A 23,088-nucleotide genomic window follows, 5' to 3' on the forward strand; every position below is an offset into this window, starting at 1 on the left:
TTTATTTAGGGTTAATACCACGAAAAACCCCAAATTGGTGCACTTATGACAATTTTACCCCAAACTAATTTTTTGACTACCAAAAACCTCAAACTGGTATACCCGTGATAATTTTATTCCGAACTATTTTTTTAATCACCAAAAACCCCACACTGGTACACTTGTAATAATTTTACCTCGAACTAATTTTTTGGCTACCAAAAACCCCAAACTGGTACACCTGTGATAATTTTACCCTAAACAAATTTTTTGACCACTAAAAACCCCAACTGCTACATTTGTAACAAATTTACCCTCCGTTAGTGTCTGTTAAATTAAATTAATATCACGAAAAATTACAAATTTGTAAACTTAACTCCAAACTAGTACACCCGTGAACTATCACGTGTCATCGAACTTAGCAATTTGATAGAAAAATTTAACGGAAATTAACATGGGGTAAATTTGTCACAGATATACCAGTTTGAAATTTTTTGGTGGTCAAAAAATTAGTTCGGGGTAAAATTATCACTTGTGTGAGATTTTTAATGGTCAAAAAATAGTTCTTGATAAAATTATTATAGGTATACGAATTTAAAATTTTTTGTAATCAAAAAAATAATTTAAAGTAAATTTATTATGAATGTATAAGTTAGTTTGAGGTTTTTCGTCGTATTAACCTTTTTATTCAACGGTCCATTTATACCTCCGATTTTTTACTCCTTCATTTTCAAGCATAGAAGAGCGAATTGCCGAGCGCTCCTGCCAAAGCCCTTCCCTCCTCCGCCACCGACCAGCGCCGCCGCCTCAGACGCCCATCGACGGCCGCCATAGACCGGCGACTCCGCGGCAACCGCAGTCGCACTCCACGCCGCGGCCACACTCCACCGACCCCAGCCACCGCAGCATCGGCTGAGCGCTCGCTGCCACCGCTGCCAGTCCCCGAGCCTGTCACCTCGACGCCGCCATAGACCGGCGACCCCGTGGCAACGGCAGCCGCAGTTCACGCCGCGTAGCAGTGCCGCCACAATCGCCGCGGCCACGCTCCGCCGACCCCGGCCACCGCAGCATCGGCTGAGCGCTCGCCGCCACCGCTGCCAGTCCCCGAGTCTGTCACCACCTCTTTCTCTCTCTCTGTGTCTCGTTTAAGTGGTTTTCATACAGCGACTCCGCGATCAACTCCTATGAAACTTAATATTTCAATTTTTGCATATCCATACAATTGAACCGCGACTCTGATGAACCGTTTTTTGGGATGAAGTGGCCCTGCGCGGCGGCCATGCCTAGTTGCTGTTCGGTAGGGCAGGATGAGTAGCGGACTGCCAAGTAGGGTGGAGAGTCTTGGCCATTTTGGTCAGCATCAGTAACGCAGCTGATGCTTCGACTGATTTTGCTGGCAATGTGTGTGACCTTTTGGATGGTTTCATAGAGTAATGCTGGGTATGCTAAGATCGGTCTACTAAATCGGTATGTTTAAGTGATGTTAGTCGTGACGAACTGTAAATGGCTTTTAATACGAGTTTGACACATCACGTTGTACTGATTAAGTGAACCGGACTTAGTATGCAAGTGCCATTCAGTTAGTATGCAAGCATTATTTCGTCAACAGGACTTAGTGTGTTTTCCGTGGTGTAATTTATTACTTATCAATTATTAGTATGGGGGCTCTCGGTTGTCGTCATCGTTGAGGTGTTTTTGTTTTTGGCATGATGACTCTTAGGGGAGTTCAATGATGAGAATTCTTTTGGGTGTTTTGTGATGATTGGACTGTGGTTACTGCGGGTGCTCCTTTGTAGTTGACTCAGAAGTTGTTCTTCCACAGGACTTGGAGATGGAGTAACCCCTAAATTTGTGAGGTTGAGGCAAGAGGACCCCCACCGATGCGGAGATCATTGGCAATATCCTCCCTGGTGAGCCCTTTCCGTTTCATTCTTCCCTTACTTTCTTAATTGCTTCTGCATAGATGGCCTTGTATCGCTTGAGGTTTCTCTGGGTCTGAGTAATTGAGACTTGAGTTATTTTTGGGCATTGACGCTGTTAATAATTTCTCCAATAAAACTTAGTTTATCTCGCTGTGGTTTTCATCTCCACTGTCCTTCCTGATTATATCGACGTAGTTCTGTTGAGTTCTCTGTTCCTTGAAACCCATATTGTAGAGTACTAACATTTGCAATGACTTGTTGAGAACTTTTCCCTGCCATTACATTTTTTGAATCATTGTCGATTTCCAGAGGTTGCATTTGATGGTAATTTTCTTCGTAATTGGCTTATGAGGGGCAAAAGAATGCCTGATGTGGATCAGATTTGTCTTTGGACTGATTAATGATACATTTGAGATTCTAACATATGCTGATTGCTTTGCACAGGTTGGACGTTTGACTCAATATGGAGTGGTTCGTGTCGAGAAACTTGGTTCCAGTTACAGTACAATGGTCCAGTCTCATAAATATGGACATTGCACTGGTGGAGCAAAAGAGTCATCATTAAAGGTGCTTATTAAATCATTTTTCGTGTGCTCTGATTGGTAAAAATAGCCCACAACTCCTTAGGTTAACTTGCGCTTGGAAAAGAAGTAGCAAAAATGATAACATAAGAAAAACACAAGTTCTGGCCTATTTCTTTTTAAGGGAGGGCGGAGGCTGTCCCCTCCAGTCAATGTGTCCTTGTAGGTCCATTAATAATACCATGTTTTTGGAGAATGGGTTATCGCTTGTCTAAGGAATTAGGGTCTTTTTCGATGGAGGTTCTGTTTCTTGTGGATATGATTCCATTATTGATCGCATATGTTCCTTTAACCTTAGATTTGCAGGTGCCTTTTTAACTCATTCTTTGCATTTACTGCTTTGGTTGATGCATCTTTACTATACCATCTGCAGAAATATACAGCAGCTACTGCATCTTGAATGTGGCTTTTCATTTAACAATGGAAAAGGATAGGATTGTACAGGTGAAGTTTGATGTAGGCCTATTGCTATTAAGAGTTTTTCTAGAATCCCTTTGTGCTTTTTAATGTAAGTCAGTTCAATTACATGTGCTCCATGGCTTGCTTGGTGCGACTCGTATGGCTTTCATCCAAAATCCTTGAACAACTTTTTTCTCCGTGGTCCCTCTCCATGATAATGAATGACATCTGCTGTAACTGTATATCTCCTCAATCTCCTCGTTAGATAGATGGCCTTCTCAGTCAACCTTCCTTACACCACTCATATGGAATCCTCTTTTGTGGTTTAAGATATTTGAAGGCTGCATTTAGAAAAGGGTCACTGCTCTCCTTTGATGGTCATTTGAAGACAAAAGCATTTGTTGACACAGAGTGGGTTAGGTCTGTTGATGTTAGAAGATTCGCTTCTGGCATTGGCAGTAACCTAGTTGATTTGTGAAGTGAAAAAGAGTTTGTTACTTTTAGATCATGTGCAGATGCTGAGTATGCAGTTGTGACAGGAGATGTGATCGACTTCTTTTGCCTGAGAAAATTAGTTCAAGATGTAAGACTAAATGTTGAGCAACTGACCTTACTCTATTGTGATAAAAAGGCGGCTGCTATCAGCAACAGTCACAGTCTGGTTCAATGTGTTAGAGCAGAACATATTGAAATTAACAAGAATTCCTCAATGTGAAACTAGAGAACAGGCTCATTTGTAAATCTATCATGAAATCCATAAAGTGACTGGTATATCTTTTTTATTCCCGGTTTGCAAGATGGGCATGGAAAATATCTACCCTCCATCTTGAGGGGGCGTATCGAGAGTTTTTTTCTTTTTGGTGGCTGACTTGTAATATTAGGTAGTGTCATGTCATATTCATTATCGAAACACATGAACTGGTTGTAACATGTATTGTACAACTCACCTTTCTACGCTCTTCTTTCTTCTTTCAATACCCAAATCACATCAAGAAAGTATTCATTTATATGCTCCCGTGGCATATGCAGATTTTAGTGGTCTATTGCAAATTTTTAGAATTGTTGATGTATGGATGGATTTGTATGCGCAGTATGTTACCTGATGAATAGCCTTCCAGTTGTATTCTTCAACTGAAACATTTTGAAACTTCATTGCAATCATATCTCTCTTAAGTTTCTTTTTTCATAGTTGCTATTGTTTGACTTGAACTTAGTGATTGTATTGCAGGAAGAGGGTGATGCTCATGCTGCCTTACATGGTGGGCAGGAAATAGAAAGATCACAGAAGCCCAGGATTGGAGAAAATGTTTCAAGAAAGGATCGGTTCAATTTTCTAGTGAGCACAGTAAGTATTAATGGGTGGAAGTAGTTCTCGAATATGAAACTTTGGAGAACGCTGCTCTGTGAATGAAGCTAATATGAGATCTATTCCTTTTATCTGCCATATATTAGGATAGAAAATGACATAACCACGAAGTTGACTGATAAGTAGAATCTAATTATATCCCAGTTAATTTTGGAGTGCGTTTAAGTATAATAGTGTGAAAACTTGTCATACATTGAAGGTAAATTGGCAAGAAAACCAAGTGATGAACGTCTCATGTCACTTTGTTAATTGAGCTAATTGAAGCAGCCCGAATAACCATGCAAGCTGAGAGCGATCATCATTGGAAATAGTTGCACTATAATCAAGTTTTCGTGGAAATAGGCATTGTATTATCAACAACTCAAGAGATCTAATAGGTTTACGATTCTTCTTTTAGTTGATTTTGTAGTTTGATCTACTCATGTGATGGATGTCTCATGTCACTTTGTTAATTGAGCTAATTGATGCAGCCCGAATAACCATGCAAGCTGAGAGTGATCATCATTGGAAATAGTCGCACTATAATCAAGTTTTCGTGGAAATAGGCATTGTATTATCGACAACTCAAGAGACCTAATAGGTTTACGATTCTTCTTTTAGTTGATTTTGTAGTTTGATCTACCAGAATTAGAATCCTATCAGGATTTTGATGAGTTTCTAATTTCTACTTGATGTAGAATTTGATGGGTTTCTATTTGTAATGGAATTAGGTTCTGGGTTCCTATTGCTACTTGGAATAGGATTTTGAAGGGGTTTATTAAAACGATTCATCACGTTTATTGAAGTATCATAACTCTTATGCTTTTTTGAGTATTGCGATGCGGTTTTATATTTAATAATGATGCTTAAGATGTGGTGTTTATGAGCTTTATGTGTGACATTTAAAAGAATTTATTGTACTTCATTTAGGCATCGTGCTCAAGACCTCCCAAGCATCATAATCTAGGGTTCTTAAGCATCATTTCAAGTAATGAATTTCATTGCACAACTCCATAGTAAACAACTGCTAAAAACTCGAACTTTATTATTAATCTAAGAATATCATATCTAAAGATTCTGCTATAACTTATTCCAAGTTGAAAAGTGATACTTATAGAGAAAATGTAAATCCTACTTCAAATAAAAATGAGAAACCTAATTTCCTATTTAAAATAGAGAAGGAAATTGATTAAATTCTGAATGACTTGGATCCCATCCAACTGATAAGACTGTTAATTCAATTAGTATGTTGTGCTATTAATCTATTAAAACTCTTACTATTGAGGCAAACGTCCATCATCATCAAGACTTGAAATTCAACCTTTGAATCACTATCACATTGTTTCAGTTTGTGTGCTGCATCACCATGCTCTGTACCCTCCCTAATTCTTCCTTCCAAGATCCACTTTCCATTGATGTTATTTTTTTTTATTCTGTTTACAATGACCAGCTGCCAAAGTGCTGAGCTGCAACTAGTAGCTCTTTATTGCATAACTTCTTGCTCAATTTACTTTGTCATATACCTAGTCTAGCTTCCCTCGGTAGTAACTAGCTTTGTCAATCACCCTCAAAAGGCTCTGCTTTAATTTAAAGTCCATTCGACTCCCATCTTACCAACACCCATGCCTAATTAGAACCCCCAAATAATTTTCGATGTCTGAAGCCATTGGGAAGGGTTTCGGTTTGCAAATGCACTCTTGGTTTTGCATGGCAACTTAATCTTCTTCCACTTTTTGACATAATTGAAGACTTTTTACAGACATTTCTTCAGGTATTATACTTGTGCGTTTGCTTATTACTTTACTCCTTAAAATTAACAGCTTCTTGATCTGAAGGACAGCAAACAATCAGTTTATGGTGCTCTTGATGCCTGGGTTGCATGGGAACAAAATTTTCCTCTTGCTTCGCTTAGGAGGGCATTGCTTGTTCTTGAGAAAGAACACCAGTGGCATAGGATAGTCCAGGTAATCTCACTAGAATTTCCCTGAGAAACATTCAATGCTGTCAGGTACTAAATTGTTAAATTTTGTACTATGAATGTGTTGTTGACCTTTGTTTCAGAAGAAGTGTGAGCTTTTGCTGTTCCTTTTTATTTCCCTACTTTGAAATTGTGGCACTCAAAAAGTAGTGCACCATGAGCAGTCTGTCTGACTTTAGACCTGGTTTTGCCTTGCACTTGTAGGTAATTAAATGGATGCTGAGCAAAGGACAGGGAAACACAATGGGAACATATGGAATGTTAATCCGGGCTCTAGACATGGACCATAGAGCAGAAGAAGCGCACAGATTTTGGGTGAAGAAAATTGGTAGTGATCTACATTCTGTACCATGGAGTTTATGCACCAGCATGATAGCGATCTACTATCGAAACAATATGCTGGAGCATCTTATAAAGGTAGTAATACTGTGGAAGTTAAAATTCACATGCTTAAAGTAAAAGGACATTATGGTTATGAAGTGAAACTCTGACTGACGAGCTAATTTTTTACAAGACTATGGTAGTCTTTGACAAGAAGATTTTCAGAAATTCTTGAATTCACAAGATGTTTGGGGCAACATCCTGATAATGATAATGCCTACTAAATCTATGAGGCCTCGGCGAAGTTCTGAGAGGAAATTGTATGCATAAGCTTGGAAAACTAAGTCTTACATTAAGTTTCCTGTGAACTACTTAAAAGAAGAGCTTCTGCAGCTCAATCACATATTAAGAAGGTTCATATGAAAATGATTTTTGGATTGTGTCCTCCCCTCCTTCTCTCTCAAATACCATGTTAAGCTACACCAAGCTGTCATTTCCATTTCGGAACAACTATCAAAGAATATTTAGAGTTCAAAAATTCAGTGATTTTTGAATAGTTGCCCCATTGGCTATCTATTTTGTTTATCTTATGTTTAGATCATTATGATTAATTAGTCCATCTCTAGCTTGTTAGGAGCTGGCTTTTCTTTTTGTTTTCCCACAATTCCCTGAACCTTATGAATTTTACCTTGTTGAATATGAAGCTTTTCAAAGGCCTTGAAGCTTTTGATCGGAAGCCACCAGAGAAGTCAATAGTTCAGAAAGTGGCAGATGTATACGAGGTTTCAGGCCTAGTCGAGGAGAAAACGAGACTTTTAGAGAAATATGATTATCTTTTCACAGAATCACACAAAGGATCCACCAAATCCACTTCAAAGAAGGGGAAGAAATCAGGTCAGTTATCTAAGAATATAGTATTTACCATCCCCATACTCAAATAAAGAAGTCATATGCAAATCTCACAGATCAATTTCTTTGCGAAATGAAAACAAATGATGTTGATTGGAGCCAATATGTGATGGTAGTGAATTTATCATCTAGAGTCTAAAAGAAAGAATACGGTGTTGGTTCATGTATGTGAATTCAAAGTTGTGGACGGGATTTGTTTCCCTACCAATGGAGTTATGATGTCTAATATTGGTTTGATGATATTAAAATTCTATACATACTGTTGCACAAATTCCCTGAAAAGTTCGTCTGATACATGTTCTTTGAGAATTCAACATTGATGGTTCTGTTGAGTTGTTTTCCTTTGGAAACTTCTTTGGGCATATAGCATTTCTCATCTCTTTCATTTCAGAAAGCTGGACCTGCCATCCTTTTCTGGCATCGCAATTTAACCCATGTATCGTCTCTTAATATTGTCCTTCAGGGCAGAGGAAAAAGACAGACCTGCCATTATAGTCTTTAAAGAAGACGGGCACAAACAACCAGGAATAAAGAGAAGAATGGGATGCCTTTAGATGGTTGTGGCATTTTAAAGCTGAACGTGCCATCCTTTTCCAGCATTGCAATTTACTTCTGCCGAGCATTTCTTGGTGTCCTTTCTCATGTGATATCCAATGGCCAAACCTTTTGATGCTTGTGGTATTTGGAAGCCTTCTAACAAGAAGAAAAGGAAGACATGGCGATGAAATGGGTTCGGTCTTTTACACACAAGGAAGGTAATCGAAAATGGCATTGAAATGATTTTTCCGTCTATACCAGAAATTTGCTTGATCCGGTTTTAGATATGAAGTTGAGAAGTATCAAAGTCGTCTTGAAGCAAGTATATTGGTAGAACGAACGTGTTATGTGGGTACTGTCATCGACTTACATCATTTCATAGTAAAATTAGAACCTTCATCCCTCCGGAGCGGGCGAAGGTCGGTCGCGACAATTATGCTTTTTATTATAGCATATGAGGCGGTTATGGGAGTGAATGTAGTCTGCAATATTCTATTTGCCGTTGTCGTTGGATGTAAAACAGAAATTTTCTGGCTCATTAGCAAGTTGTTGGGTTGGGTACAATTCATGCCACGTTCCGACATATCTCGGTTAAATTTCCACTATGATGTTGTGTCCGAGTTGTATTAGCACGTTGTGTCGAAAATGACCACACCAGATCAGCGCGGCAATTCTTCCTGTAAGTTGCACGTGACACGAGAACTTCTAGCAAATCACGCAAGAAAACCACGACACCAAGCTCACCGTACGATCTGGGCACCGAACCCAAGATGCTACTGTCATCATTGATCACAAAGGTTGACATGAGTTTTGGAAGATTAGCCAAGGCAAAGGTAAAGAACCTACATGCAGTGAGAAACTCGAACATTCCTATTTCAAACTTTAAGGTGCCCAAACTTCATGGCAAAATGCACTAAGGTATCTACTCGATTTCCCATGTATTTTAATTGAAGGTATCACATGAACACAAAGTTTATAATTGTTTCAGAGCTACTACAACCGTTACTTACAAGAATCGTAGAACTAAATATGCTATTTCGGTGTTTTTAGTATAGTGCTCGAGCGGCACGCAAGTTTGAATATGCTGCTCCCTCCCGTACGTCATGAGATGTCTTGACGATAATAAAAATGCAATTCCTTGGATTTGGCCAAAATCAGAGGAAACATGAACTCATTTTGATTATCAGTGTTCTAAAGCACTTCGAATAGAGATAGGTGAATCTAGCACAGATCCCCTGGATATCAGATCATGGTTCAAGAATAAAACAATGACTGTTATATCATCATGAAAATGCCGCCGAACCTCCTTGTCGATTTTGCGAAGATCTGAATAACGCATTTCTCGCTTTCTTGCGGCTTCATACAGAGCAGCCTTAATTAACCTTTTGGCACTTCCCTGAAAAAAAAAAAAGAAGAAGAGAAACTTGCCCATAAATACTCAGGAAGATAAGATAAAACTAAAGATAGACTGCATCAGAATGCCTAGTAATGTATACTTCATGCAAACTAATGAGAAGAAGCAATCTCAATGCTCATGCAAAAACTGTCGCAACAAAAAGTTCGTCTCCACAGAAGAAAAATGGCCACGAAAATTGTACACAGAGAAGGTCTTACCGCCCGAGGATGACTGTGGACAATCTCCACAGCTTTCTCATTAGTCAAATGTTCCCACAGGCCATCAGATGCAAAAATAAGAAAAGTATCATTTGGATGAATAGGGTGAGAGGTAATTGCCAGATTGGCAGTTAAAATAGGCATATTCAAAGGCTGAGGAAGTCTGAATTTTGGATTAAGCGGTTCCCTGTTGAACCGTGCATGCTTCAGGTATACATCACCAATAGACCTAGAAACCTGCATCAAGTGCATTTAAGTGCATAATCAGATGAGGTTCATATCGGTTTTTTTCCCTTCAAAAGATGACATCAACAGCAAAAGGCAACCAATGACATCAATATCAAGTTGTACATAAACTCCACGGCTCAAATGTACTTATTGTTGGGATATTTAAATATTAAACCATACATTTATCTAACAGTTTAAGCTTTTAAAGCAGTTAGCTATGATCCCACAAGATTTTCACTTATCATTATAGAAGGTGAAATCAAGTTTCTCCTCTCCTCTGTGACTAACTATCAAATTTCTCTATTATTTTTTCCTATAAAAAACTAAATAGCATCTTCAGCTTCTTTTAAGCTGTAACATTCACAAACCACTTAACATAACTACCTTTCAGCTACTGGAAATATAGTACTCAATAATCTGAACCAACTTCAATCCTCAAAACAAATCCATAAACCCTTCCAAACATATTCATCATAGTAAATTTTTACCATTATGCATAAATATGTCAAAACTGACTTTAATTATCAATTTGGGGTAAGTATGAAATGTGTAATTTAAACAGAATCAAATATTATCTAGTTTGTCATTGGTCATGAGGAAAGGAGTATCCACTTTGGCTGCGTTTGGGAACACTTTTGGGAAAATGCAAAGGACTTTGAGCTAAAAGGGTTTTCCGAAATGCAAGTAGTATTTGGAAATGTGTATTTTAAAATCACGTTTGAAAGCAACTTTGGTCTAAATACCGCTTGGTAAAAATTAATTTTGTAAAGGACTTTTGCTAATTATTTATAAAAAAAAAAAATTCAGCAAAAAGCACAGCCACTACCGGGGGCCAAAACGGCCAACCTCCGGCGGCCATATCTGGCCGCCGGCCAGCCTCGCCTGAGGTCGGGCGACCTCAGGCGAGGCTGCACCGCCGCCTAAGGGTCGCACGACCCTCAGGCCGCCTCGCCTGGGTCGCGCGACCCAAGCCGGTCGGGCGACCCCAGGCGGCGGTAGCCGGAGGTCGGCCGAGCCCCCAGGAGGCGTTGGCCGGACCAGCGCGACCCAGGGCGATGCCTAGGTCACGCGACCTCAGGCTGCCTCGCCTAGGTCGCACGACCCGGGCAAGTGTCGGCCTGGGTCGTGCGACCTAGGCGAGGCAGCCTGAGGTCGCGTGACCTAGGCATCGCCTGGGTCGCGCTGGTCCGGCCAACGCCTCCTGGGGGTCGGCCGACCTCCGGCGACCGCCGCCTGGGGTCGCCCGACCTCAGGCGGCGCCTAAGTCGCGCGACCCAGCTCGGTCAGACGAGGGCAAAACCGGAAAATCAAAAAATAGATGAGGGTAGTTTCGGAAGAAATTTTTTTTACTTACCCGGGTACTATTGCTTACCGAGAAAGCTGAAAACCCAAGGCAGCCTAGGACCTGCCTTGGGCTTTCAGCCTTCACAAGGCCAACTTTGGCTCAATGGGGTTTCAAAAAAATTTTGCCAAACACCAAATTTTAGCCTAAAGGGCTTTAGGTGCCCAAAGTGGCTTCCTAAAGCCAATCCCAAACGCAGCCTTTGTCCCAGAATTTCCAATAGACAATAAATTTTCCAACTAAATTAGAAGCATGCAGTCTTGTCAAGTTTTCACTACATAAAAAGTCAAAAAACAACAAGATGACAACAGGGACAACAACAGCGACAAGTTTCATGCTCTAACCACCACGGAACCCGAAAACTTAAAATAGCAAAATTTACAGTGGTCCTCATTTAAAAGATTCCTTCACATGTCTACAGACAACATGTTTAGGTGTGCGAGAAGGTGGAGTCCAATGCTCTCGTGCTACTTAAAGACTGATGGAATTAACGGGAAATCAGTCCAAAGGATCCTCCAGTTGGAGGCTAAATTAAGAAAAGAAAGAGAGAGAATGGAGTGCATTTTTTCTCCATAAAAGATATAATTCATTTATAAAAATTAGAAGATGAAGATCTTCCAAATCAGGTTTACATTCGGATGTCATACCATAATTGACTGAAGATCAACTTCAGACATTGTTTAAAAATTAGAAAACTGGAGCTAGTGCAAGCTAAAACAAAACAAAGAGAAAATTTTCAACCAGCCAGCAGCACCGCATCAATTGTTGAGCTAGAGACAAATACCTGAATGAGGCCTTTCACTCTCCAAACTCCATGTCTGAGGACGACGATTTGGGGGTCATTTGGGTGTAGCTCTTTAAGTTCCTGCCTGACAGACTCAATATTCGCATTATGCTCTGCTGATAGCTGTATGGCAGCAATACCATCTGTATTGCCAACCTTCTTGCCTAATACTACCCGAGAGTCTCCAAGGCTTGCTACAAAAAGGGTCCTCTGATATATGACTCCAACTAGACAGCAGGAACCAGAAGAAGCTATATTCGGCCGGGTACTCCATGACTCTGACACAAGGGCTGTAAACCCCTCCTCCGTTTCTTGAAATGCCGTTTGAATGGTGTCACATGTCACAACTCCCTGCGTTTCAGCTGATAATGCTGCACCAACACAAAGCCTAAGAGTGCCAAGATAAGAAGGCCCCTCCTTAAATAGCACAGTCACATAAAATAAGGGAAAGGACAAGATACGGCAAAAAAGCAATGGATGCCTTCCCATTAAACATGACTCCCACTGATCTTTCTCTCAATTCAAGTTCTAACTAGGCTATCATACAGGGATATCTAAGTTAAATTGAAGAACATGCGCACTCACGTGGGAGAGATGATTCAGATCCGGGATGCACTTAACTGTGCCTGATATAAGCTTCTGAAAGTTCAAAAAGCAGAAACTGAGCAAAGTTCTATCTCAAATTCTCTACCGAATTGGACCCACCTAAAACCTACTCGAAATGAGCCTGCTAATCCAAAATTCACCGTGAATTGAACATAATTATGAGCCAAAACTAAAGTTAGTAAGTAAATGCATAAAATCTGCATGCAGTACTTCACAAAAAGTGTGCTTCACGAGTGCCCTAAAATTAGAAACAACAAATGGAGTCGATAGGAACGAAATGGAGTCGATAGGAACGAAAATGACTATGCGTTCCAACCTCCATAAGCCAAACAATTAGAACATTCAGATTCCATCAAACCCGGATATCTCTGCGTAACCGCCTAATCAAAAACATTCCCGATCAATCAAAAGGCTCTAACCTCGGGGCTCATCAGGAAACGAACCTTGAAAGTGGCGAAACAGATGATCGCACACGTATCGAGCGGCATCAGGCCCGCCGTGACCGTCGTAGACGCCGACGAACGTCCCGAACTGACCGGACTCGATCTGGCTCTGATCCTCGAGCACCTGGTTAGCCTGCACGACGGCCATGGAGAAGTCGCCGGTCGCGCATCTCCCCAGGTCCCGGAACCAGAGCAACCCGTCCTTCCCTTCGCTCCCGAAGGATCCCAGGCCGCCGCCGCCGCCATTATCGCAGCCGAAGGGGTTCCAGCACGAGGAGAGCAGGCTCATCAGGGCCTCGAGCATCCCACATCGCTCGTGGACGCAAGCCCTGCTGGCCCCGATGCAGTAGTCGCCGCCGCCGTCCGATCCGGAGGTCTCGATGTCGTCGGAGCCCGCCAAGATCGGGGACTTTTCCAGGGCTCTCGGAGAGGGTTTCAGCAGGGGAGGATCGGGAGGGTGAGCAGCAGGGAAGAGCTCACATCACTCGCTCTGTCGTCTAGAGAGAGAGAGAGAGAGATGGCGCGTGCGAATATGCGCGCGCGCGCGCGCGCGTCGCTTTCAATGTGTTTCATATATATATAAAATTTATTTATTTATTATTCATATAAATATATAATATAAATAATATATATTATTTTACAACGTTCCATGCTCAATTGCAATGAACAACAAAAACACCATAACGTTATTTAAACAATTCAAGTGCGATTCGCAACCACTCTTGAAAAATTCTAGACAGAAAATGACACGAATAATCTCTAAATTTTGGTTATATATAGTCCCTGAATTTTTTGTACATATTCAACTTAATTCTTGGACTATATGAAACACATGTAATGCTATCATTCCATAAATTCAAGTTCAAGAATAACATTTAACATTTTCATATAATTCATGAACTAATTTAAATATGTATCAAAGGTTTATAAACCACATCGAACAAATTAAAGGTTCAGAAATCACGTTGCACGTTGAGTTAAAGTTCATGAACCACATTGAACAAATTAAAATTTCATGAATTATTTGTGTCATTATCCCAATTTCAAAACCTCGAATTACAGAACTAAAGTTTAGGAACAATTTATATCAAAGCTCAAGTAATAATCGAATTATTACGGGGAAGAACGTGTTCACAGCCATAGCGGTTTTATCTTCGAAAGTCAAATGTGATCATACTTCTTCTGTTGTTGATTAAATAAATGTCAAAATCTTATTAAATGTCAAGCATGATCTGGCATATCCAGAAACTCTCCATCTTCGAGTATAAATAATTCGTTTAATACGAAAAGAGAAGCTAAGTGCAGAGACAATTTCTTCGACAGCGGTTCCTTCGGCCGGCCGGCCGGCCGCCTTTGCCGGGAAGGCTCTCTCCATTAGTCAACATCATTTTGGAGCCGGACCAAAATGCAACCTCAATAGATGGCTCATTGAAAGAACGAGCTTCAGAGGATCGAGAGGAACGTGTACTTTTTTCCTTTCTTGGCGATAAGGATGGGGAGGGCCGATCTGCGCTTGGTCCCATAGCCTCTACAGAAAACGAAATTTCGGTTGCGTAAAATGCCCGCCGGATGGACCGACGCATCGATCGTTTCGGCGGGATGGAATTATACAAAAGCATCGAATCATCCGACCCCCGCCTTTGAGATCGAAACAGATCTTATGCTCTACTTTATTGAAAAAGTACAAACAAAATGAGAGGTTACACACATGCGTGATCCTGTCCCTCTACAATCTGGCAGCAGGTTTCTTTGAGCCCCGTCCTGCTATGAATTCTTGCATCTTCTTGAACTGTTCCTTGGTCATCCCGTTGTAATATTCATGAGCCCTTTCCTGTTAAAGAGACAGAAACACGTGATCGCAAGGAAGTTCACGGCAAGAAGTACGTAAAAGGGTGTGCTTAGTTCGCCGGGGTTGAGTTGAGAGGCAAATAAGACTTGCTGGCAGTTGACTGACTGCTAGGGACAGACAAAAATGCCACGGGGGAATTAGTCACCATGCACCAACATTGGCGACTTTCTTTTTTCTCAGTTCTTTCATTTCGTAGCGCATTCAAACCGCAGAATCTCGATTCTGAACTGGGAGTTCTAATCTCGACCGGGGCACATGTGAAGAATTTAAGAAGGCTTCAACTTTAACAGAGGTACAAAGTGCCATAGTGCACATCAATAACAAAGTACAATCGAATGAAGAGGCCAAGAATAGAAAACCAGATTCGAGAAGGTGTGCAACAGTAACAAGAGCTATAGCACCGCTCGCATTTGCCAGTTACGTGAAGAACTCACTGTTCCTCGCAACTTAGTCTTCAAATATTTCCTCTTCATTCTAGTTTGGGCAAAAGCCACTAAAAACCCCAAACTATAATCACCGTGACACATTTACTCTAAACTTTTTTCTTTGACACAAAAAATCCCAAACTTCTACCTATGTGACACATTTATCGTCCAATCAAAGTTCCGTCAATGAGCACCGTTAAAAATTTGCCTACATGGATGCTGGAAAGCAAACGGTGTTGACATGGCCCCTACGTGGCTTAAGTATAACAAAAACGAGGTTTTTTTGGCCGAAAAATCATAGAACAGAACCTTCACGGGAGGGAGGGGTTAAATGTGTCACATAGTTACAAATTAGGAGTTTTATATGTCACAAGAAAAAGTTTAAGGTAAATGTGTCACAATAGGCATAGTTTGGAGTTTTTGATGTCACAAAAAAAAAAGTTCAGGGTAAATGTGTCACAGAGAGTATAGTTTGAGGTTTTTGGTGGCTTTTTCCCTTCTAGTTTTATTAGCTAGTTTTGTAATTTGCAGAGACCAATAGAACTGAAGACCAGCTCTTTCTTAAATAGTATGTCTCCGACAAAAAAGCCTAATGGACTTGATACACACAAAAGATGCATCATAGAATTAATGGATCCAAAGATGCTGGAAACTAAAGAGCTGTAATTACCTTCTCCAATGCCAGAGCATGGCCTAGGTCCAGCTTGAAGCCATCGTTTATGACTGACTTGTACCTCAAAACCAGGTCATGGTTGTTCTTGATGATGGCCTCAGCAATTTCTCGTGCCTTCTTCAGCAACTGGCCTTCTTCAACCACATGGTTTACAAAGCCCAATCTCTCAGCCTGCTCGGCAGTAAGAGGCGTGGCTGTAAGAGAAACTTCGCGAGCTTTATTGGGTCCGATGATGCGCGCAAGCTTCTGAGAGAGACCCCACGAAGGAAAGATTCCGAACCTGCAACAGCACGCATTTGATACTTCAACCAATGAAGCAGCTTCTGTGAATTACTCAGAAAGTAGGCCACCGCAATGGATCGAGAACAAAAACATTGAAAAGAGTACTCTGCTACGATGAAGGGGAAAACCACCGAGTGGTCTTTCTTTAGCCAAAGACCAGCAATCTATTTCCTCTCACAAAAATAGAAGTCCAAGCTCTTGGACCCCACTTCTATGTCCCTTGAGGAACCAATCTTTCATCGTAACTTGTCATACCCAAGTTCATCTTGTCACAATTCTAACACAAAGCCTTCGTACCGCACAAACAGCTATTCATTGAAAACTTCTAAGTGTTTGTGGAGAGCGACACTTCACATAGCAATTAAGATAGATTGAACTTCGATGCGACAAGCTACGAAGAGAAATTGGTCTCTCGAAGAAACATGGAAAACCCCCGTTCAAGGCATCAGTCCTTGGAGGACTATCATTTCTGAAAAACCCCATGTGTTTGGCATGTTGCCATGATTTACAAAACAAGCAAAGTGACCTCAGCACATCATCACTGAGTATCTATGTATTAACCTGACGTACCCCACAACCAGGGAGCACCATCAGATCCCATCAAACCGAGAAGCGAGGTAAGATAGCAGCCGCCCGACGAGTTGACGACAAAACTTCTTATCCGAGACACAAACCCGCAAGAACTCGTACACACGCACATTGTCAACAGCAATTCACATGAAGCTGAGTCTAATGACATAGACCACGAAGCGATCACACAATTGCCTGAAGCAAACTCGTTCTCACTCATTCACTTCCAGTCCCAGCTCAAATGAACAAGACGCTAAAAATCCGATGCAGGACGCGGAGCAGAGAAGGAGAGGAATCGCTTACCTGGCATGGGTATCGATGAACTTGGCTCCCTTAGCGGCCACCAAGATGTCGCAGGCGAGCGCGATCTCGAACCCGGCCGTCACGGCGAACCCGCCGACCGCGCCGATGATCGGCTTCGGGCACCGCTCCATCTGGGCGACGGGGTCCGTCTCCGGGTCCTTGACGTCGCCCTTGAACACGTCCTCGGCCGCCGTGAGGTCCACGCCGGAGCAGAACGCGCGGCCCGACCCGGACAGCACGATGGCCCGCACCGACCCGTCGGCGCCCAGGCCCCGGAAGGCCCGGGCGAGGTCGACCATCATGGGGCGGGTCAGCGAGTTCAGGGACTTGGGCCGGTTGATCGTGACGGAGGCGACGCCGTCCGGATCGCGCTTGACGAGAATCAAGGGTTGGGGATCGGCCATCGCCGCCTTCACCGGAAGGTGTTCGACGAAATGCTTGGCCTTCGGGGTGGGTGGTCGCCGGGAGACTGGAATCGGATGTCGGGAAGAAGGGGGACGAATGGATGGATTTTGTTCAGACGATTTGCGGGCATTGATGTGCGTGCCGAGACTGACCCGTTGACTTATCCCTAAAATAAATTAATAATAACTCAAATAGATTTATAATAGTTTAATATAAAAAAATTTGACAAGTAAAGTTGAGAAAATCTGTAAATAATTTTTTTTTAAAGAAAGTTTGGTCATTTGTAGTTGATCAGATGCTAAAACTAGTGGGTACTCTCGAATTAAAGTTAGTCATTCCTTATGACAGTTGATATTTTTTTATAAAAAGGGGGTAATTTATTAGGATAACATAAGATAAAACTAGTGGGTACTCTCGAATAAAATTGGTGATTCCATTTAAGGGTCGGTGATTTTAATAAAAGTTGCCAAGTTATTGAAGAAGTTGGTTATTCGAATTCGATCAAATGGAGTGACTCAAATTAGAGCTGGTAACTTTATTGGAAAATAAGTGGGTAGTTCGATTTAAGAGTCCTAATTTGGACACGGTTAAATTAGATAAAATGTTCCGACCAAAAAAAATTAGATAAAACGTTAGCAAGCACCTCAAATAAAAGTTAATAACATAAAACCAATCGATACATTCATCAATAAAAAAAAAGTTAGGTAATTTATAATCAATAAATCCAATATATTTGGTTTTGTAACTTGCATGAAAGCTGGTAAGTTGAAAAGAACTAGCTGATTAGTAACTCAAGTTGGTAATTTGGTACGGGGGATTTGGTAAATAACTTCAACAAAAGGTGAGAAGCGGAAAATCGCTCAAATAAATATCAATAACCTAACATTACTTTTTAACTCAACCGAAAGTTGATACTTCTTTCAAATTAAGTTTGGTCATTTCACGCGACTCAATATTAGTACGCTACCCTATATGTGATAAATAATCAAATAAAAGTCGATAATTTGACACGAAAGATGGTAACTTGCCAACACGCAACTGTCTGTAGTGGCTCCGTTGATGTCCCTCTCGAACGGTATGCAAGCCCCACATTCGCTACGACAATTTTCCTTGCACCCAGATCGTGAAGTCTCTGCAAAGCTGTAAAAGTTAACCCAATGAATGGCTGTCTACGAGAGAATGTGATTCTGGTGAAGGAAGAATTTTGACAGAATGACTCGATGCTGTACACTGTGTATGAAGTTAGAGTTGTTCATTTGTTCATGAAAATGCCGATGAATTCGGCGAAGGAACAATCGCCGCTCCTAGATGCAATCACGATGCTTCGCCATCGAGCATAAGATCAACCACAATACCCGGATTGGAGCCGGAGAAGAACAGTGATAATCTTCGATTTGACGAGTTAATAATGCTAAAATCTTGCTGTATGTTTTTAAAATGCAGTGAACGAATCGAGACCGTGATCTAACAGGGGACAAACGAAAGGTCAATGGCCAGCATTATAGATGAACAATAGAGTGATCTAAATTGCATCCGATGCAGGCTACGTTATTGAATAAACGCCGTTCACTTTGGGGCTCTGAGCCTATTGAATCGAGGGTGTGGGTAGCATTGAGTGTCACCGCCAAATCAGAATCAACCCGTGAAAAATAGAACTCAACTTAGAGTTCCAGTGCACATTATCTAATAAACCTCTAGGGTATGGCTAAGAATTCCACCGTCGATACTTAAAAGTGTCCGCCTTTCTCGCTCAAGAGTCGGGTTCGCATCCCTGCATTTGCTTATTCTCTTGGGACTGCCTAGGAGGCACGGATCTATGAAACTGTGCTCGACCGATTACCCGGCACGAGAAGGGACTCATTGAGGGAGTTTCGGATGACCCGGTTCCTTCACAAACCGAAAGAGAAATTGTTTACTTACACTCAACTGCCAGCGAAACCAACTCCCCTTCAACTTGCAGAATCGATCTTGGAAGTTGATGCAGATCACTCAAAAATGGAAGTCCCACCCATTACTGTATCCATGTCATTGAACTTAAAATAGTAAATCCTAACCGGAAACGCAGAAAGAAAGAAAAGAAGAAGAATAAAACAACTTCATAGTTAAAGCTGTGATGCAGTTCTTCGACCGACAGCAAAAGCTTGACTTGAGCAGCAACATTTAATGTATTGACTGCGTCTGTACTTTATGAATCATTGGCCATCCCAAGAAGGGTTGGTCTGGCGAGTTATTGCATCCAAGTGCAACCCCCCATCACTACATCATAACGATTGCTCACTACTTCATGCTGAGAGTTGGTAACACTTACTAACAAGCTATCGAATAAGGAATTTACCTGTCACTTTTCTGTCATCAACCTTATTTGACATTCGCAACCGCTTTCGTAAATTTACGAGCATGGAATAGCGTTCTGTTTGCCATCGCACATTTGCTTTGATTCGTGGTCAAAAGTTTATTCGAAATTTGGGTTACTTCGTAAGAGCCGTGGTTGAAGGACGACCAGGACATCTAAAGGGAGTTCAAAGTATATAATTCTGGTCTTCCAAAACTACTCAACAGAGAGTTGTATCCGAGTGCGAAAGGTATGTGGCCACTCTCGATGTTTACTCGAGTTACTTCTTAAACATCTCCTCTCACGGATTGTCTTGATCAACAAGTATCAATCAAAATGGGCACTTATAACAGCAATTTCTTGGTTCCATGAAGCAATGAACACAATCTGATGAAACACGCTGTTTTGAGCTTCCATGCATGAGACGAACATCTTTTTCCCCAGGTATCAAGTTACATATATCATGTGAAATGAATACTGTTGAATACCTGTGCACGATTTACCGTTTCCTCTATGTAAGCACAGTCCATACTCTTTCTCCAACCCAATTAGGTGAAACCCGAATCAATCACTAGCTATATCCATCCATATATGTCTTACTTTGCGCTACTTATTTGATCCGGATTCGACGAGTCGCCGAATATTCATCGTCGTGATATCTTGAACTCCACCATCCATAAGACGCTTCGCGATTATGACGTTTGTAGCATCCGAAGGATGGTATGGATCCCAGAAGACATACTTGGACCTGTCCTGACAAACACTAGAAAGCGGACCGCAAGGTATCAGACCCCCGAACTGACCTGCAGTGTAGCAGCATGCCGAATTTGGGTTTTCGAAACCTGCGAGAAAGGTTTTCGATCAAAATTAAGAACGGATGGTCGTCCATTAGCCAATCTTATGCAGACAAAGGAAGAAGTAATAAAGTAGTAGAGATTGCAATGCAGCACTGTACCGTATGATATATAATTGTCGATAATGTCTTGTACGATGCGATACACGTCGGCATAAACGAATTTCGATCCTTCCAAACTTGAGCCGAGGTCTACAACAAGGCTTCTCAATTGGTTATTAAATAACTGAGCCATCTGATTCGGGAAGTCAATGCAACAATCTGTGTCAGCGCCATTGGTGTCCCTCTCGAACGGTATGCAACCTATCGGCCCTACATTTGCTACGACGATTCTCCTCGCGCCCAGATCATAAAGTCTCTGCAAATAACATTAACCATCATTGTAAAGTATTATTACAAATATAACTTTCGGGAATTAGAATGCGCGAAATATACCAGAAGTTGCTGCCTATATCTGGAAATCATTGTGTTCACGAAAACTTCTGGAGATATCAATCTCTGCTCAGCTGCGGAGATCACTGGCGTCAAGTAGTTATTGATGAAATCATTCGATCCGATGGTGATCGAGAAGAGGGCTGTCTTGAACAGCTCCGTGGCTGCAGAAATGCCGATGCCCGAGATTATGTCTTGCCTTGTATTCTCGAAATTATCTAACTGCGCATCCAAGTTTATTCGATCGCCCTGTCATCCCGTTAAAAAGTGTATTACTTTATCTAATCAATTGCATATTAATGTTCGCGTTTCTTTTTGGGTATAATTGCTCTACTGCAGAAAAAAGATTATCCATAATTGTGTCGCGGATTTGATAAATACAATCACGATTCGAGAAGAAAACAATGCTTACGAAAATCTGTCCAGTGGAGTTAAGGATTCCGCCTCCACCGGAAGCATAGTTGACCCCCTGCAAGACGACGGGCCAAACCGTCGTCGGAGCCAGGTATGGAGGAGTATAATCCTCGAAACCCAACTCTTCGCCTGCAAGAGGAAAAACGATGAGTAGTTCAGAATACGATAAGCAGAGAATCCAGCGTTGTGTTTACAGTTTGACGAGAACTTGCCTATGATGTCGATGATTGTTCTTCCGTTTGTGAACCGTCCCGTCGGGCCGCCGAAGTCGATCCCATTGGGGATGAAGTTAGCCTTCGAAAGTGACGGGATGTAGTTGTTGTTTCCAGCTTCAACCAAGGAATCTCCGAAAACGAAATTTGCAGGAACGCTCTTGGCAAAGCAACTTCGGAGCAGGACCAAGAGAATCAAAGTTGTAGAAGTTAACCCAATGAATGGCTGTCTAGCAGAGAATCTACTCATTGTCAAGAAGAAAAGTAGAAATGCAAAGTACACTGGAATTTCTTTGCTATATCAATGTGAACTGGTACGTCCCTATGCTCTCTGTTCTCTCACTGAATTCGAAGCCAAAGAATTCGGCAGAGCAAGTGGCCAAAAGAATGTGATTCTGGTACAGGAAGAAATTGACTGAATGACTCAATGATGAATACTGTGAAAGAATCCAGAAAAGTTGTTCATTTCTTCACGAAAATGTCCGATGAATTCGACCACCGCTCCTAGACATGGCCACGACGCTTCGCAACCGAAGATGAGAACAACCAACTCAGAGTGGAGCAGGAAAAGAACAACACCGATCTTTGGTTTAACAAGTCACTAATGCTAAAAACTTGCAGTGTCTGTAAAAACGGGTCCAAAGAACGAACAAGTATGCCAAGAGAGCCTGAGGAAAAGAAGGGTCTATAATGCAGAGAACGAATCAAGGCTGATTTGACATGGGACAAATGAAAGGTCAACGACTACCGTGTAGCTGAACGATGAGTGATCTAGATTCTATCTCGTGTATGCTATGGTTGAAAGATGAAGTACCCTTTGCTCTGGGGCGTGCAACATTGAACGTCGCTGCGAAATCAGCACCAACCCGTGAAAATAAAACTCGCACTAGAGTTCCAACGCACGAAATTCTATTAACCACTTGGGTCATGGCTAAGAAACTGTGCTCGGATCGATTGCGTGGCATGAGAAGGGACCGGTCGAGGGACTTTTCGGATGACGCGGGATCAGCATTATTAAATGAACACGAGGAAGAAGAACTGTGAAGTCCGTGTTCCTTCACGAATCAGAAGATACTCTGTTTACTTCACTCAACTGCCAACGAACCCAACTCTCACCTTCACCTTGCAGAGTCGATCTTGGAAGTTAATGGGCATCGCTTGAAATGGCAAGTCCCGCCCATTACTGCATTCGTGCAGTTGGACTTAAAATAGTAGAACCTGACCGGAAACACAGAAGAAAAAAGCGGAAAGGAGGAGGATAAGACAGCTGCATCGTTAAAGCTGTGGTGCTGTCCTTCGACCAACAGTAACAGCTTGGCTTGAGCGGCAACATTGAATGTGTTGACTGCG

General features: G+C 41.7%; 4 protein-coding genes across 7 annotated transcripts; 1 reads left to right on the forward strand and 3 right to left on the reverse strand.

Annotated features, from left to right (window-relative positions):
* The first annotated feature begins 712 nt into the window (after positions 1–712).
* On the forward strand, positions 713–8,535 carry LOC115677075 (pentatricopeptide repeat-containing protein At4g18975, chloroplastic). Of its 4 annotated transcripts, none has more exons than XM_030600127.2 (8): positions 713–1,087; positions 1,802–1,889; positions 2,346–2,468; positions 4,110–4,226; positions 6,047–6,190; positions 6,409–6,621; positions 7,230–7,419; positions 7,898–8,535. In XM_030600127.2, the coding sequence occupies exons 2-8, from the start codon at positions 1,860–1,862 to the stop codon at positions 7,927–7,929; spliced, it is 849 nt and encodes a 282-aa protein (XP_030455987.1). In that variant the 5' UTR covers positions 713–1,087; positions 1,802–1,859; the 3' UTR covers positions 7,930–8,535. The 4 variants fall into 4 exon arrangements, with proteins under 4 accessions (XP_030455987.1, XP_056161414.1, XP_056161415.1 ...); XM_056305439.1 differs by having other exon boundaries at positions 6,062–6,190; XM_056305440.1 differs by having other exon boundaries at positions 4,149–4,226.
* A 579-nt stretch (positions 8,536–9,114) lies between these two features.
* LOC115677077 (probable protein phosphatase 2C 42) lies at positions 9,115–13,511 on the reverse strand. Its single transcript, XM_030600130.2, has 4 exons — positions 12,989–13,511; positions 11,940–12,310; positions 9,586–9,822; positions 9,115–9,367 (listed from the first exon to the last, which is right to left on the reverse strand). Exons 1-4 carry the CDS (start codon positions 13,290–13,292, stop codon positions 9,155–9,157), a joined length of 1,125 nt encoding a protein of 374 aa, XP_030455990.1. The 5' UTR covers positions 13,293–13,511; the 3' UTR covers positions 9,115–9,154.
* Positions 13,512–14,517: 1,006 nt separating this feature from the next.
* On the reverse strand, positions 14,518–17,614 carry LOC130135705 (probable enoyl-CoA hydratase 1, peroxisomal). Its single transcript, XM_056305310.1, has 3 exons — positions 17,091–17,614; positions 15,933–16,215; positions 14,518–14,819 (listed from the first exon to the last, which is right to left on the reverse strand). The coding sequence occupies exons 1-3, from the start codon at positions 17,492–17,494 to the stop codon at positions 14,715–14,717; spliced, it is 792 nt and encodes a 263-aa protein (XP_056161285.1). The 5' UTR covers positions 17,495–17,614; the 3' UTR covers positions 14,518–14,714.
* Positions 17,615–19,946: 2,332 nt separating this feature from the next.
* On the reverse strand, positions 19,947–22,170 carry LOC130135778 (GDSL esterase/lipase At4g16230-like). Its single transcript, XM_056305529.1, has 5 exons — positions 21,739–22,170; positions 21,525–21,655; positions 21,116–21,361; positions 20,783–21,038; positions 19,947–20,669 (listed from the first exon to the last, which is right to left on the reverse strand). The coding sequence occupies exons 1-5, from the start codon at positions 21,986–21,988 to the stop codon at positions 20,434–20,436; spliced, it is 1,119 nt and encodes a 372-aa protein (XP_056161504.1). The 5' UTR covers positions 21,989–22,170; the 3' UTR covers positions 19,947–20,433.
* Positions 22,171–23,088: the final 918 nt, after the last annotated feature.

The sequence above is a fragment of the Syzygium oleosum genome, unplaced genomic scaffold, assembly GCF_021117445.2.
Source record: "Syzygium oleosum isolate NSW1041296 unplaced genomic scaffold, Sole_v2.1 Sole_v2.37, whole genome shotgun sequence".
NCBI lineage: Eukaryota > Viridiplantae > Streptophyta > Magnoliopsida > Myrtales > Myrtaceae > Syzygium > Syzygium oleosum.

What these genes read in the sequence shown, in the direction of transcription:
- LOC115677075 (XM_030600127.2), top strand. Translation starts at nt 1,860, where the DNA reads ATGCGGAGATCATTGGCAATATCCTCCCTG. An exon ending in CATTGGCAATATCCTCCCTG is followed by an intron (nt 1,890 to 2,345) that starts GTGAGCCCTTTC and finishes TGCTTTGCACAG; the next exon opens with GTTGGACGTTTGACTCAATA. An exon ending in AGTGGCATAGGATAGTCCAG is followed by an intron (nt 6,191 to 6,408) that starts GTAATCTCACTA and finishes TTGCACTTGTAG; the next exon opens with GTAATTAAATGGATGCTGAG.
- LOC115677077 (XM_030600130.2), bottom strand. Translation starts at nt 13,292, where the DNA reads ATGCTCGAGGCCCTGATGAGCCTGCTCTCCTCGTGCTGGAACCCCTTC. An exon ending in TCTGTTTCGCCACTTTCAAG is followed by an intron (nt 12,311 to 12,988) that starts GTTCGTTTCCTG and finishes GTGTTGGTGCAG; the next exon opens with CATTATCAGCTGAAACGCAG. An exon ending in TCCACAGTCATCCTCGGGCG is followed by an intron (nt 9,368 to 9,585) that starts GTAAGACCTTCT and finishes TTTTTTTTTCAG; the next exon opens with GGAAGTGCCAAAAGGTTAAT.
- LOC130135705 (XM_056305310.1), bottom strand. Translation starts at nt 17,494, where the DNA reads ATGGCCGATCCCCAACCCTTGATTCTCGTCAAGCGCGATCCGGACGGC. An exon ending in TTCATCGATACCCATGCCAG is followed by an intron (nt 16,216 to 17,090) that starts GTAAGCGATTCC and finishes GTGCTGTTGCAG; the next exon opens with GTTCGGAATCTTTCCTTCGT. An exon ending in ATGCTCTGGCATTGGAGAAG is followed by an intron (nt 14,820 to 15,932) that starts GTAATTACAGCT and finishes TCTCTTTAACAG; the next exon opens with GAAAGGGCTCATGAATATTA.
- LOC130135778 (XM_056305529.1), bottom strand. Translation starts at nt 21,988, where the DNA reads ATGAGTAGATTCTCTGCTAGACAGCCATTCATTGGGTTAACTTCTACA. An exon ending in AACAATCATCGACATCATAG is followed by an intron (nt 21,656 to 21,738) that starts GCAAGTTCTCGT and finishes TTCCTCTTGCAG; the next exon opens with GCGAAGAGTTGGGTTTCGAG. An exon ending in GATATAGGCAGCAACTTCTG is followed by an intron (nt 21,039 to 21,115) that starts GTATATTTCGCG and finishes TGTTATTTGCAG; the next exon opens with AGACTTTATGATCTGGGCGC.